General features: G+C 43.0%; 2 protein-coding genes across 3 annotated transcripts in view; both read left to right on the forward strand.

Moving 5' to 3' along the window:
- The window catches only part of LOC307040570 (A disintegrin and metalloproteinase with thrombospondin motifs 20), an 82,834-nt gene that overhangs the window by 39,817 nt on the left and 26,302 nt on the right, over nt 1–16,715 (forward strand). For both annotated transcript variants that reach the window (XM_079683536.1, XM_079683537.1), the window contains 10 exons: nt 6,236–6,331; nt 8,712–8,878; nt 9,108–9,237; nt 10,006–10,132; nt 10,224–10,434; nt 10,908–11,072; nt 11,623–11,793; nt 12,985–13,104; nt 14,256–14,363; nt 16,289–16,453. In XM_079683536.1, coding sequence (XP_079539662.1) covers nt 6,236–6,331; nt 8,712–8,878; nt 9,108–9,237; nt 10,006–10,132; nt 10,224–10,434; nt 10,908–11,072; nt 11,623–11,793; nt 12,985–13,104; nt 14,256–14,363; nt 16,289–16,453 — 1,460 coding nt within the window. The remainder of the gene's footprint in view (nt 1–6,235; nt 6,332–8,711; nt 8,879–9,107; nt 9,238–10,005; nt 10,133–10,223; nt 10,435–10,907; nt 11,073–11,622; nt 11,794–12,984; nt 13,105–14,255; nt 14,364–16,288; nt 16,454–16,715) is intronic.
- LOC307041156 (uncharacterized protein) lies at nt 1,093–5,260 on the forward strand (the record flags this gene model as incomplete). The annotated part of the gene is made up of 4 exons (XM_079684480.1): nt 1,093–1,424; nt 1,554–1,733; nt 1,839–2,047; nt 2,141–5,260. The coding sequence occupies exons 1-4, from the start codon at nt 1,160–1,162 to the stop codon at nt 5,258–5,260; spliced, it is 3,774 nt and encodes a 1,257-aa protein (XP_079540606.1). The 5' UTR covers nt 1,093–1,159.

Here is a 16,715-nt window from a genome sequence, read left to right on the forward strand (position 1 = left end):
ACATACATACAGTACTTACCTTTTTTTATATGTAATAAAGGAAGGTAAACTTATATTAAGAAAACAATCTATAAACTGTATGGAAGCTTTGCCTGAAAATCTACTTAAATAAACTAAAATAGGCAAATTGACAATTTAAATCAACAACTGGATGATCAGAGAATAATTATAGTTAGGGAAAGTTAGGTATTTTTTTGGCCATATCGTGAAATAATTTATTACCAATAGCTTTTTTTACCATATGTCCCTATAGGTGTCTAGTAACATCTCCCAATTTATCCACAGCCAAATCCTCTGGGAATCGCCTTGAGAGCCAATCAAAGTTGGGGTGCCCAGAGGGCCTGGGTAAAAATAGTGAAAACATTTTTTCTACCAAAAGTGACTTTTGAGATGTCTAACTATGGTTTTTTAGGGGTGCTGAATCTATCCCAGCCATTAGTTTTGAGTCAAAATGACTCCTTAACCCTGAAATATTGATCTGTCAAATTTAACCTATGGATTTGGGGTGAAAAATGTATTCTACACATTGAATAATCCACTCTGAATTTAAAAGACACTACAGTAATGACATCTGCTAGGTACGTGCTCAGTATAATTACTTCTCTGCACGTGGAGAATATCAAGGTAGAGGTATTTTGCAGCTGCTTTTATTCAAAGCGTGCAGATTGAACCCAGGCCTCCCGTATACCAGTCGAAGACACTAACCGCTGCTCCAACACGCCCACAACAAAGTTACTTTCTGACATGGTAAGTAAATAATTTTGCTTTCTAAAGTTTAGTTGGCTATACATTTATTTATAGGCCCATGCATCATTTTTATCTCTTAGTTACAGCCTAAAATGAATGTTGCTAGCTAGCATCCAGCTTAAGTTAGCTAACATTAGGCTAATATCAAATCTAGTACCTTAGCTAAATAAACCATTATAAATAGTCTCTGTGTCATTGATCAACATTAATTGTGTTGTAAATTGTGTCATTTTATAGTGGGCTCACTATATGATTCAAAGTGAGATTATTGTTCATAGTTACACATAATCTATTAATGTGGCTGTGTGGACCCATTCTGCATGATATGTTTGATAAGTCTTGCCTTGCCTTGCCTAGTAAACAAAAAGAAAAAGTAATTGTTCACCGAGCTGTCTTGTCTTTTTAGGACAGTATGGAAGTTGATACCACAAATTGTCATGGTTTGAGGTGCTTCATCTGTGGTGGTCCTGGGACTGAAATGCAAAAACTCTCAAAAGTCACTCACAAAGGTTATCAGCAGCTATTATCTTATTCTGAGATCGTAGATGATGCAATGCTGATCAACAGACTACATGAGGACTGGAATGATGGAGATGACCCCAAGCTGAAGTACCATTTGGATTGTAGAACCGAGTTGTACCATCGTTCGAGAAGTGTATCCATTGCGAAACGTTCAGGTTTTCTTTTTCATTATGTCAATGTTGTTGCCACTTTCTGTCAATCATTCCGTTCAACTCATCATTTCAATCCAATACATTTTGTGGCATGAATAAAAGCTCACGAAATTGTCTTTCATCCATCCAAAGGACAAGATGCTCAAGACCAACGATCAGACAGGATGAAAAGACGCAGCGTACTGTCTGGGCCAAGTACTTCAAGTGCTGGTAGCTCCACATTCCAAACCCCATCAGCACACCTGGTCTACCGTGATGTTTGTATCCTCTGCAATAAGAGCATCAATGTTGAAATGCTTGTAAAATACCCTAGTAAGTTGCCTGTCTTCTACATTCTCATGAATGAGTTTGAAAGGTCTTTCTTTTTTTTCAAATTAAAACTCTCTTTAGTAAATCATATATGTGGCTATAACCCAGACACAGCCCGGAAGTTGTATCGTGCACCTGACAATCGCTTCCAGGACAGACTGAAAAGGAATTTGTTGGAGACAGCTGTGAGACGAGGAGATGCCTGGGGAGTTGAAGTTGCTGGTCGCCTGTCTGGAATAATAGATTTGGTAGCTGAAGAGGCACTGTATCATCTTCGGTGCAGGTCCCAGTTCGAGAACCCAGTTACAAACTCTGGGGTAATATATTTTTTTCAAGACCAGAAGTCCCAGACTCTGTAGACAAGGTTCTGAAGCCAATCATTTCAATTAAAAGTTGTTTTTCCCCCACAGGTCGGACGGCCTACAGATGAGGAGAGGCAGTTGCTGTTTGAGAAACTGTGCAAATGGATGGATGAAGAAGTGGAGCATGGTGTAACAAGTCTCGCTGAGATCCACATGAAGATGGAAGAACTTGACCCCACGGAGGACAAAAGTCTCACATATGGACGGATGTATCTTAAAAAAAAGCTTCAGGAACATTATGAGGAGTCTCTCTGTTTCACATTAGATGAGGGAGGAAGATTCATTGTGTGGCTAAAAGACACTACAGAGGCAATCCTCCGAGACTACCATCAGCAGGTCATCAACCCCTCACAAACCATGGATGATTCTGCACTTAAAGACCTCATAATTTCCACTGCCATTCATCTGATCTGTGGAGACTTGGCAAGAGTTTCACTCGACACAAAGCAGTATCCCTCAGTAGACAGCATGACCAATACACAGAGCCAACTTGCTCTGATTCCTGACAGCCTCAAGCAGTTGCTGAAGGCAATTGTAAAAACTGACGAAAAGGTGGCAATGTGGGGACAGAACCTGCTGAAAGCATACCGCCCTCGATCAGGAGTTATGCCCTCCCAACTTGGACTTACAATTCAGCTTGACCACATGTTTGGATCAAAGTGGTTGATTGACCGTATTCATCACTTAGGATACTCTGAATCATATGTTGAGCTCCATCACTACAAGTATTGTTACTTGAACGTGAAAAATGGATGTGGTAGCATGGACCAGGATACCATAATCACAGATGAAGATGGTATAGATGTTGTGGAGCATGAGGAAGCAGAGGTCGATGCAGTCCTATCTGCAGAACAGCCAGAGGAGCAAGAGGAGAGTGGTTCTGGAATGCATGAAGAGAATCAGCAAACATTTGCCCTCTTTGTTCCTGCCGATAGCACTGTTCATCAATGTGTTGGTGATAATATAGATCTCAACATTGCCTCACTACAAGGAAACACAGCATTCCATGCAATGGGCATGATCAGAGTAACTTCTCCTGCTCCAGCAACAAGACAACATGAGCTTCACACAACCATACCAAGGAGGAACATGGCAGTTGAGGAAAAGGTAGCAACTCTCAAAGCAACAGAGGTGAAAATACTGTCCTTTGTACCAAAAAACAAAGCAGGATTGGCAGACATCCGTTTGGTTCCCATAGCTGATCTCCACCAAGACCCTCCGGTTTTGAAGTCAGGGGACATTGGTTGGATGGCAGGATGGGCTATCAAGAATTACAACGCCACATTTGAACATCCGAACTGGAATGGCTTCATGAAATCCATACATCAAACTGAATGCAGGAAAAAGTCCCTCATTGAGTTTCTTCCAATCATTGAGGGTGACCCAAACGAGTACAGAACCATCTACACTACTCTAATGGAGTGCCTACGCAGCGGTCAGTCTCCTGCTGTCATCACATTTGACATGCCAATATGGCTGAAAGCAACTCAGATAGTTCTCCAGTCTGACTTGCCCATCATCACTAGACTAGGAGGGTTTCATCTCCTGAAAAGCTTCCTGGGCTCTATTGGGGTTATTATGGCAGACTCAGGGCTGCAAGAGCTGATACAGCTAGTTTACCCAGGCAGCAACACTGCAGAACACATTCTCTCAGGCAGGGCTTACGCTAAGGCCATCCGGTTCCACCTTCTTGCATCAGCGGCAATTACCAAGTTTTTGCTGAAAGATGTTGCGTTCAGCGAGCAGGACTATGAAGACATGGAGAACTTCATCAATGGTGAGAAGCTAATCACTGACTCACTCAAGCTCTTCAACCGCCTCATCATCATTAGTGAGCGTGAAGTCAAGACCAAAGAAGCTTTGCGCTTTGAGTTGACGCCAACACCAATGTCTCTATTTGACAAGAATCAGAAGTTGCGAAAGCCAGACAAGGCTGCCCTAGCAAAGTTCCTGAAGGCTTTTGTGGAGCCTGTTGAAAAACTAACCTGCACAAGCCTGGTGGTTGATGGCGGTTGGCTCCTGCACAGCGTCAAATGGGAGGCTAACCTCACGTGGAAGGACATCACTGAGAGCTACCTCCGGTTTGTGATGTCCATGGGTAGCCAGCACGTCCGGATCACTGTGGTCTTTGATGGATATGGTAGCTCCACCAAGGACCATGACCACCTGAGACGAACCAAGAATGCATGCTGTGACATTCAGATTCGTCCAGACTTAAAAAACATCATTCCGCGGGAAAGGTTTCTTGACAACAAGAACAACAAGGCTCAGCTCATTCTGCTCCTTGCTGAGACCTTCCAAAGAGCTAGGATCAGTGTTCAACTATGCTCTGATGATGCTGACACCTCCATCGTGTCTGCAGCACTAAATGAGGCAATAGAGTCTTCTGTTGAGGTGAGGGCTGAGGACACAGACGTCCTGGTTATGCTGGTCCATCATAGGGCAAACCACCCGGTCTTCCTCACGACAGCTAAAGATACATCTTATGATGTCAGAAAGATTCGAGAGGCACTCCCGGAGAGGTACCGTAAATACCTTATATTCCTACATAGCTTCTCTGGCTGTGATACTGTATCAGCAATTTCTGGGTTTAGCAAACCAACGTTGCTCAGCAAGCTCTGCCAGACTGACAAATCAGAGCGGGCCATGGATGTGTTCTGTGACATCAGAGCCAAGAAAAGTGACATCATCGAAGCTGGCTGCGAACTGTTCAAGAACATATTCCGTGGTAATCCATCTGGAGATTTGGAAGATTTAAGATTTGATATCTTCAGCAAGCGGGCGGCAGCTGGGAGCATCAAGCCTGAGAAACTGCCTCCAACTACAGGAGCTGCAGCACAGCACTCACTGCGGGCATATCTCCAGACCAGAGATTGGCTAATGCTACAAAGTCCATCTTTGGATGTCCTTGAGTATGGATGGAAACAAGGAAAACATGGTTATGAACCAGTCCCTACAACAGATCCCATGGCACCAGATTACCTTCTGAAGTTAGTCTGCTGCAACTGCGCAGGTGACTGTGGCACTCTCAGGTGCTGCTGTAAAAAGCAAGGAGTCAAATGTATTTCTGCTTGTGGGAACTGTCATGGTAACTCTTGCCAGAACATCAACCAGCCAGATGATAATAATAGTGAGGGGGATGCAGGGGAGTTTGATGAGGTTTGTTAAAATGTCAACTAATAACGCTAGTTTTGATTTGCAATTGTTCAATAAAACCACTTTTTATGGATTGTTTATGGAGTTGGAGTCATTTTTACTCAAAACCAATGACTGGGACAGATTCAGCACCCCTAAAAACCCCTAGTTAGACATCTCAAAAGTCACTTTTGGTAGAAACATTTTTTTCACTATTTTTACCCACGCCCTATGGGCACCCTAACTTTGATTGGCTCTCAAGGCAATTCCCAGAGGATTTGGCTGTGGATAAATCGGGAGGTGTTACTAGACACCTATAGGAACATATGGTAAAAAAAGCTATTGGTAATAAATTATTTCACGATATGGCTAAAAAAATACCTAACTTTCCCTAACTATTAGGGTAGAAATCAAAGCAAGCACTCAATGTCAGCTAACAGTTTCCTATACTTGCTGCTATGGATACGTTTTGATCGGTAAAACAATATTTAGCTTTCATACTTCTCATGGGAAGTTACAAACTCTTCTCCTCTCTAATTACCTCGATTCTCTTTTATATTTTGTTTATTTAATTCTGTGCCCCCTGTTCTGTTTCCATCCTCACGTTTTCTTTTGTGGCCTCATGCCTTTCACATGCTCTCCCCCTCTCATCTCACTCGTTTTGTATGTTAGTTTATCATGGGACAACAGGCCTGATGTAGTAATTACAGGCCAAAGGTAGGTCCAGGGAATAATTACATATCATTTCACGGTCAGTCCCTCTGAGACTTAAACAAGGCCTCCTGCAGGTTATTTGAGAGAAGTAGACCTTTTTTTTGGTATTTTTCCAAGTGTCACATTTAAATCCCCAGTGGTTGGAACCGGACTTCCCTGACTGTGAAGCATAGTGAAGCTATTATAAGTATCAAGGTGGGACCACTCACTGTTATTGTGGCCACTTTGGTCCCTTTTGAGACTAACTTTCCGTGTCTCTCTCTGCCTGTCTTTCGTTTGTCTATCCTTCTTCAGGTTACAACACAGTGGTGCGGATCCCAGCCGGAGCCACCAACATTGATATCAAACAGGTCAGCTACTCTGGAAAGCCAGAGGACGACAACTACCTCGGTGAGTGTGATGTGTGTCAGCGCAATGATGTGGTTTTAAAGCAACACTGTATCATCTCATAGGTCAATGCCATTATCCCCTAACATGACCATAAACCACCCAGACTTTGGTGACCCTGAGCTGTAGTGGCAGGCTTTTAGTGAAGTAGGGCAAGGGGACATGGGGCAAACTGTTGTCAAACTGTTTTCATAAAGGAAAGGAAACTGTCATTTGTACTGAGAGTGAATATGGAGGAAACGCGGTGGGGCGTTGTTCCATCTGGTCATGGCAAAGAGGGTTGGTTGGGAAAGCAAATGGAGTGTCAGCCCCGGAGAAAGATAAATGAGGCAGCAATAGGTGCTAATTAGTGGCATGTGTAGCCCAGGCCGCATGAAAGTGGATATAGGGGTATAAGGTTAGATGGACCCACCAGGATCGCAGTGTGTGTGTGTGTGTGTGTGTGTGTGTGCTTGTACGTGTGAGAGAGAGAGAGAGACAGACAGAGGTAAAAAAAAAAAACCGGAGAAAAGGAGTTTTGCCTATGCTGTAAGGGTGGGCGCCCATTTTCAGATGGTTCAAGTCAGGTTCAAGATGTTTTAAGTCAAATTGCTAGGAAACACATTAGGCAGGGAAATGCCATGCTGCTGTGAAGAGCTTGACTCCCGCTGTTCCTGAGTGCCACAACCACACACTGAGCCTCTGCTGTCAGCAATAAACGTGGTTTGTATTTGCAACACCCTGTCAACTTGACAACTACAGCTGGTACAGTATGTAGACTTTTTTGAAGAGATCACCTCCCTGATGACCAGCAAAAAATACACTTTGAAGTCATGGCTCTTTGAAGCTCTCTCCTGTTGGATTTTGACACTTTGGACACCTTAAGAAAAAAGTTCACATGTTATATCTGCCTTTACTTGGTTTCATTTATGTATTTTAAATCTCTATATCGTCCTATGTTGTGTCTCATTTGTCTTTTATGGGGAAGCACTTTTTGAAATATGTTCTTAATGGTGCTGTGATTCAATTTTACTCACCTACTTACAATGCAATGGTGCAAAAAGTCTCTGCGCACTTTGGGCCCATTACAAGAATTTGATAACTAAGCCAAGTATTAGCTGCCTAGAATGTTATCTTGGAAATGAAACAACATGTAAAAAGTCTCAGTAACAGATCTAAACTTAATGAACACCTATGAAAGCTTTGGACTATTATAAAAGTTCTCAAAGCTCATGTTGGCTTAACACCTTAAACTAGAATAAACTTATCTTGTAATGTGCTGCAATGCTAATTAAACTTATTTTTAGCCACTTCCCAAGCATTAAGGGGTTACATGTTCCTTGAAAGTAAAACGTCAATGATGACAACCAGAGTCTGTAGATCATTGTTTGAACCCCACAGACCCACAATCATCTTTGGGTTAAGGATATCTAACTGCCATCCAACAATCTGTAGACTTACATGTAAACAAAGTAGCGCTGAGGGACTTAATTACATACATTGTTTCGGCATGTGCTGTCAGATTGTAATTATAGCATGTCTTCTGGAACCATAGTGTTCAAGGCAAGGAGAGGTGGTCGGTGTACACTCTGGGTTTATGTGCTAGTTTGCTCAGGGAGTGTTTACCCATGGGTTCCTGCGTGTTATTTGTGTGTGTGTTTATGAACTTTTTTGTATTTGCAGTCAGTGGAGATCCTTTGTTTCCATTCCAATGTCATTAACAAGAGTCACGCAGTCTAACTCCAAATAACTGCAATTTGGTGTCACCAGTGTTTCAACATACCTCTCCTACAACCATGGCTTTGCAAAACAATAGGTTGGCAACTGACATAACAAACAGAGAATGTTTACTTAACATATAGCCTGGAAGGATAAATGCCACGTCTTATAAACAAGACCTTAAAGGTGGGGCAGGTAAGTTTGAGAAACCGGCTCGAGATACACTTGTTGTTATATTCCATGGAATGCTCTTAACATCCCGATAGCAATGAATATCTGAAGTGTTTCGACAAAAAATCCATTAAAAAAATGTCATCTATGGAAGCCGTAGTACTCTAAAAAGCACGACCAATCATTTTAGCCGGCCCGGCTAAAATAACTGGATGGCCTACCTGCCTGTCAGCCTTCCATCAGTGCACAAACTTATCTCGTGCCCTCATTGGTCATGTGCACGTTTGTGTGTGTTGGAGGAGGGGCTCTGTAAGGAAGTGGCAGATTTTCTCCGGTTGTGTTTTTTCTAATTCTAGCGCACTCGAGTTGGTTTCTCCAAAATGACTTACCCCACCTTTAATTCTGCAAGGGTCATACTCATTATAGGAAACCAAACATTCCTCAATTTATGCAGATTTGTTTCACATATGGAGTTTTGTGTTTTTTCATGGGTTGTGTCCATTTCTTTTTCCAGCGTTATCTGACGGCCAGTCCAACTCACTCCTGAATGGGAACTTTGTGGTGGCCATGTTTAAAAGGGAAATCAACTTCAAGGGAAGCGTCATCGACTACAGCGGCTCGGACACAAAAGTGGAGCGCATCAACTGCACTGACCGCATCGATGAGGAGCTCGTTCTGCAGGTACTAGGAGAAGGCTTGCCTTGTTTTTAACTCTGTTATGAAGGACATTCCCCCTCTAGTTACACTGTATATTCCCCAGTTGTTCCCTCTTACTTCAGTTTGTTGTCTTCCCTCCTACCAGAGATAGATCTCTGTCTAAAAGGGTGATATCTCTGTGTGGACTTAGATAAAATAAGTAAAGTACTGTTAAGTCTTTTGACCTTGCCTTTCCCACCATTTTTTCCCACAGGTCTTGTGTGTGGGAAACCTCTACAACCCAGATGTCCGTTACTCCTTCAACATACCCATCGAGGAACACAGGGAGCAGTTTGTGTGGGACCCCTCGGGCTCCTGGCTCGAGTGCAACCGCATCTGTCAGGGTAAGACCTCAGCTCGGCTTCCAAGTCTCCAAGCATGAAGAATATGTTCATTTCTCTTTGACTTCGGTGGATCCTAAAAAGCTTTACTAATTGAAAACAATATCTGGAAGCTGTCGTGCGGTTATGAAACACATCAGAACATTATTATGTGCTTTTAGACCCATGGTTATTATTAAAAAATGTTCTTGAGAGTTTACTGTTAAAGAACCTTATGTTAAAACTGACACTACAATTTCACAGCTAAGCTTGATATTAACTCTACAAATTAGAAATCTCAAACAAGTATAACATTTATATGAACCATTATGCGTCACTCGGCAAAATTGTTAATTACATAGAGATGGATCCAAGTGTCAGGGAACATTTGGTCTAGCATTTCTCTTCTATTTCCTACACTCAACTCTGGATTTAAAAACGTAACTCACTGATACTTTCCATCCATAAATTCCCCTCCTGGCAACCCCAATGTGACCCCGGCCAATCCCATTGCTCGACACCTTCCCCTTCGCCTGGCCCTTAACCTGATTAAGCCCCTCTTAAGAAGCGAGCCAGTCGGGCCCCCAGCGAGTCAGAGGGCTGATAATGGTTCAGTAAAGAGGTGTATTTGAGGTGTTATTAGACCAACATGGACCCCTAAGGCTATATGATGAAGGACTGAATGCTAGAAAGCTGCTCAGGCTTGGTGAAGAAATGTAATATTTTGGCTAGCATACTGTCTGCCAGATGTTATCTAATGCAAACCCTGCTTTTCTCTATGTGTGTGTGCAGGCCAGCGAAGACGTAAAGCGGTATGCGTGCGTAAGAGTGATCACCTCGAGGTTTCAGACCAACGCTGTGAAGATTTACCTCGACCTGTTGCTGTTGCTGAGCCCTGCAACACTGACTGTGAAGTCAGGTATGGATTCATGCACAAAGACACACACAAAACAAATGACTACCGTACATAACACAGAGCTAAACCTTTATCTACGCCTCCTCTCACACAGGTGGCATGTCGCTGGAAAGAGTGAATGTTCTGCAAAATGTGGCCCAGGTTACCGCAGCCTGGACGTTCAGTGTATGAAATACGTTCTGATGAAGAGACAGAGTGAGAGGATGGAGGCCAGCGCCTGTGGAGACACCGCCAAACCTCAGACCAGAGAGCCCTGCCATGGGGACTGTCTGCTGAAGAGCTGGCAGTACAGCGCCTGGTCACAGGTATGGCACAATTGTATTTTATATGCTGGACTCACTGAATATAATTTGAAAGGTAACCAAAGTGGGATAACAGTTGCATTTATTTATGTATTTCTTATGTATGATTGATAATGTATCATATATGCCTTTTATGTTTGTTTTAATGCATATGAAAATGGAGGAATCAAATTAATCTTTAATTTAATCATCAGTAGCGTTCAGCTATTATAGAGCCACATTCCGTAAATTGTTGGGTCTCTTCAAACCCTATGTTCGCAAGCCAAGTCCCTACGGATTGTGCTACTGCTGCCCAAAATTATATGTGATGCATATTTACGCGTTGAACTTTAACATATCATTTTTCAATTAGGACAGAACCAAATTCAAACGTTTTTGAAGATCATTTCTTATTTTCATCTCAGTGTCAACAACATTTCATGAACAGGTATGCACACGTGATTAAGTGGGCCTTACATGTTTTTTCTTGCCAACAGTGCTCTAAGACATGTGGTCGTGGGAGCCGCAGCAGAGAGTCTTACTGCATGAACAATCTGGGCAGTCGGCTGGCAGACCGGGACTGTAATGAACACCAGAGGGTGGTCACTGAAACCTGCAGCGACCAGCTGTGTCCGAAGTGGACTGTTAGCGAGTGGAGTGAGGTAGGAACCGCTCGCCAAACATGCAGCCACACAACCTCACTTACAAAAGCAGCAACAACGTTTGACCTCTTCCTGATGTATCCCTAGAAGGGGACTGAAAAGCATAAATCTGCAAACTTTGAAACATCTACAGTAAGAAAACTAGCCTTCAGCAGAGCTCAGCACTAATTGAGTCCAACAGTAAAGTCAGGGGTGCATAATATGATACAGGTGGTGGACCTGATCGCAATAAAACATTACGCAGTTACTAGTTATTCTGTGCAGGCAAACACAACAGCCCTGCAGTAAATCCTACCTTAATGACGCTCATATTGGAGATTTATTGATGCTTTCAGACTATGCCATACTTAACTACTAATGTAACCTTCTGATCATTTTGATTTATAGCTGTTGCTTATTAGGGTGTTTCTGGTATCCCCCACTGGTATAAACGACTAGGATAGAAACGGGGATAGCCTATCAACAATTTTACACAGGAATTTGTAATGTCTACATGGATTAACTCATGCTAACTAATTACTTATCGTATGTACCCATGTTCTTCCCCCAGTGCCTGGTGACTTGTGGGAAGGGGATGAGACACAGACAAGTGTCCTGCACCTCGGGGACGGGGGACGAGAAGATGAGCGAGCACTTCTGCGACCCCTCCAGCAAACCCCCTGCTGTGGGGAGCTGCGAGCTGCCGGAGTGTGCATCCTGGCAGGTTGGCGTATGGGGAGCGGTAAGTCCTGTAGACACACACACACACACACACACACACACACACACACACACACACACACACACACACACACACACACACACACACACACACACACACACACACGTGAGACACCGACACCGGGTGAGGTGATTTAATGCAGTGTTTGACTGAGGAAATGGGTTTCACGTGTGGCTCGCTGTCTAGGAGTTTGACTCATATCTGTTACTGTTTGTGTGAGTGTGTGTGTGTGTGTGTCTGTCGTCACGGAGAGAGAATGTGGTGTGTGTGTGTGTGTGTGTGTGTGTGTGTGTGTGTGTGTGTGTGTGTGTGTGTGTGTGTGTGTGTGTGTGTGTGTGTGTGTGTGTGTGTGTGTGTGTGTGTGTGTGTGTGTGTGTGTGTGTGTGTGTGTGTGTGTGTGTGTGTGTGTGTGTGTGTGTGTGTGTGTGTGTGTGTGTGTGTGTGTGTGTGTGTGTGTGTGTGTGTGTGTGTGTGTGTGTGTAACCTGATATGCCGGCAACTTACGGAGGAGTGTGCTCTGACTCGAGCTGCCATTTCCTCCATGGTGCTTTCACTTCACCCTCATATCCTGTCAGAATAAACCTGATCCACAGTGCACACACACACACACACACACACACACACACACACACACACACACACACACACACACACACACACACACCTACCTTTCTATGAATTCAAATTTCTCAGTATAGCTTTAGTCCTAGGTTGAGCTCAAATTGAATACAACATCTATGAATGGGCGTCTTTAGTTTATACATCTCGATCTAATGCCCTCCCACATGTGTTTGAATGAAGTCAGACAGTGGTATTTACAGAGCTGGAATATATCGGCTCCTTAATGCTTGTGTAATTATAATTTGCTCCTCAAATAAACCTATCCTGTGGCACTTCCTCTGCTCTCGTGTTGTAGCTGAATGTGGTCGGATCGCCTCCTATGTAAGTAAGGAATCAGGTTAAGGGTCGGGTTGAAACTCGGGGTGTGTATGTGAACATGTGTGTGTATGTGTGTGCATGCATGTCAGACTCTTACCCAGGCTCTACTGAGCTGAATCTAGACTGAGGCCCCGTCTAATATATCAACATTGACATAGTTAGATAGAGTTTGAGATAACTTGCGGTTGACTGGGCTTCTCTTCTTGTACTAATGTGTGTGTGTGTACATATGTGTGTGATTTTCTCTTTCAGTGTGCGGTGACCTGTGGCCATGGCTACCAGATGAGAGCTGTTAGGTGTGTGTCCGGGACCTATGGTGACACGGTAGACGACAGAGAGTGCAACGCCGCGTCAAGGCCAAGAGACAGTCAGGTAACAACAATAAGAAACGTTAACAACTTCTCATCTACTCTCCAAAGATTTATGGTTAATTCCTTTTTTCTTTTCAAGAGACAGTGATTTGCTCTAAGGGTTAAGAAATAAAAATCCAAACCAACGTCAGCATCTTCAGCTGCTTACAGGATTCCTCCGATTTTTTACAAGCATTGTATTTATTCAAAGTTATTTTCACCATGTGTTCAATAAGCAGGCTACTCTTTTATCGAATATGTCTCTGCTTTGGGTCATTTTAAAGTAGTGGAATCAAGCTGTAAACACACTTTTTGCCCGTTATCACTTTAGGAAACAACTTTCTTTTTAAACATCCAGTAGACACGAAGCAACATTAGCCTAGCATATGCGCTTTAAATAAAAATGGTACTTTCCTTTGGTCTCCAGCAACTCCAAAGGAAATTAGCTGACTGCAAAGTACTCTCATGTTCACTCAGTTGTAGAGGGATGGGATGGAAAACCAAAACAATGAGATGCTAAAATGCTTAGAGCCGAGCAGAGCTGTAGTTATAATTCTCAGTCAGTTCATATGATATATTGTCAATATATTGATATTGGTTTTCCCAGTACGACTTCTTAAGCACCCGGTTACTGTCAGGTTTAGGCTTGCCAAGCGTCTTTAAATTGGTCTAAAGCTGCGAGATAAGCAGATCCAAGCACCTGCAAAGTACCCCTGGTCTTCACTCCTTGACCTTGATCATAACCTGGTTAACCTCATCAGCATCTTTAAAAGGTTCCATGTTTTGCTTTGGTTTGACCCCAAAGTCCAAATCCAGGTGGACACAGACCATAAGGCTGCAGCACACCTTACCTGAGTGGTTTAAGTGCTCTTAGTCAGTGATGGACACACTAAATGAGGCAGATAGTGTTGAACTGATGACCTTCCAGTCTATTCTGTCTAGTAAGACTAGTAAGGGTCACTAGTAAGGGTCACCTTAGGGCATCGCATAAGACGGGTGCATCAGCTCTGTAAATTGAATTATACAATAAATGTTTTTGCACAGCCGGAGAAATCATGAACCTGAGTCTCTGAAATGTGTAAAGACATATTTGTACTCCTGTAACTTCAAAATAGTGATGTTTGACATACAAATATTACAAATTTGACTTAATTTGCATGTTTATTTTATTAGGATTGTGAGATGCCGGCGTGTCCGTGGGCCTCTCCGGTGCAAAGCACGCCTCGCCCCGACAACTCCGCACAGCTGCTGACTCAGTGGAGATACGGCTCCTGGACTGCGGTAAGGAAGCAAATTGGGTTTATTAGGTCTATCGCAGAATATAGCCGTCTGTGGGTTTACCTTATACAGTCCAAAGAATATACACATGGCACATTTTTGGTTGAATGGTAAACAAATGCTTTCACTCAGCGTGTAGCGTGATGGAAATAATCTGCTGGGCTCTGGAATCTAACTAACTTCTGTCTTTTAACAAAGAATGCAAAATGAGAATACTGCTGAAAAACGTGTGTGTGTGTGTGTGTGTGTGTGTGTGTGTGTGTGTGTGTGTGTGTGTGTGTGTGTGTGTGTGTGTGTGTGTGTGTGTGTGTGTGTGTGTGTGTGTGTGTGTGTGTGTGTGTGTGTGTGTGTGTGTGTGTGTGTGTGTGTGTGTGTGTGTGTGTGTGTGTGTGTGTGTGTGTGTGTGTGTGTGTGTGTGTGTGTGTGTGTGTGTGTGTGTGTGTGTGTGTGTGTGTGTGTGTGTGTGTGCAGTATATGTTTCTGTGTTTAATTGAAGAAAACCACACTTCAGCAATGATGGGTCTCTTGCATGTGTGTTTGCAAATATTAAGTAGTTATATTCAACTTTTATTGTATATCCCAACATTCCTTCAGATAGTACATACTGTACAGGATCATAATCCTCTTTGGCATTGTCTGTTTTACCCCCTGCTGCGTGTACACACACACACATATACGTGCAAACACACACAGGCTCCACTGTCTGGGCTGAGAGGCCCCTCTGTCTCTCTGATGCTTCGCATTGTTACTTGTCGCAAATGAAAACCAGATTTCATCTAAACACGAGTCTACGGTTTCTAAGATTGAACCCCGTCTGTCAATCTGAAAGTCGCTGTGAGCTCACATGTCAAAGAGGCCAGCGCCAGTGTGGTCTTACACACACACACATAATACACACACACACACACACACACACACACACACACACACACACACACACACACACACACACACACACACACACACACACACACACACACACACACACACACACACACACACACACACACACACACACACACACACATAATACACACCTACACATGCATACATCCCCCCCCGGACAGCAGAACTGCCATCCTCTTTAGAGAGTCACTGATATGAGAGGGATATTAACATGCCTGTTTGAGCTGGAGCCATTTGATTGCATTAGGTATTCATCTCTTCTGAAATGTTTACTGCCATGTCTCTTTGAGATGGAAGCGATAAAGATATATTGTAAGCAAGTGAAAGTTCGTCAGGGAGTCATTTCAGGACACAAGCAACAGTTAAGAAATTCTCAGAAGCATTTATTTGTGACACTGGGTAAAGAATCCCTAAAATATAACTTTCATGAAAGAAAATGTAATGGATTTCTCTTAATAATGGATTTCTTACAACATAAATCCATGTCATGAAGTATTGTTGAATTCTAGGACCCTTTCCTCTACAAACAAGCAAAGTGTTAAACGTAATCATCCTGAAACTCGAATGATACTTGAATTATAGGCAAATTAAAGTCTTCACACTCCGATGGCACAAAAGGACCAAAAGTATTTTTAATGCACGCAAACTTATGAATAAAATAATAAGGAATGCTGACATTTTCTTTTTGGATTTTGTTATTTCTTTATACAGTATTGTGTGCTTTAAGCGGCCTTTTGGTAACATAATTATGGCTTATCAATGTCGCTTTACAGTATATACAAAACAATATGGGTAATTATATGTCTAATACAGGTACTAAATACCCATCCATACATGATATATATTGTATTCATAGTACATGGCACTTCAAAGAAGTTCATTTGCGGTCACTGTGTTACCTCATGATACATTTGAAAGTAGAATAAAGCTGATAGAATCACTTTAAAACTACATCATACAAACATATTTTTATTTCCACATTATACAAATATTTATCTCTGCTTGTATGTGCTTGTCTCCAGTGCTCTGTGTCCTGCGGCAAGGGGAAGCGTGCGCGTTACGTCAGCTGCAGAGATGCCCAGGGAGGAGTCGCCGACGAGTCCAACTGCGCCCACCTGCCCCGGCCCCCGGAGTCCTCCGCCTGCTTCAGCCCCTGTGGCCAATGGCGTGCCGGGGAGTGGTCTGCTGTGAGTAAACTATGCAACACTGTGTCCAATCAATGCGGATGTGTTCCACTCCAGAGACTTTCACTAATCACTCCCACAATGTTCAAATCACGCTGAAACTTAATGGGCATTTGGTACCGCTGGGATCTTGGACAGTTTTCTATTGATTTGTGAATGCCAGCCTGGCAAGAGAGCCAAAACTCTGGATGATGTAGCTAAAACAACAGGGTTGGGATTGTTTACAGATTATTTTCATGATCTTTTAATCATGTGTTTATGTGAA

Source organism: Notothenia rossii (genome assembly GCF_949606895.1).
Source record: "Notothenia rossii genome assembly, chromosome: 5".
NCBI lineage: Eukaryota > Metazoa > Chordata > Actinopteri > Perciformes > Nototheniidae > Notothenia > Notothenia rossii.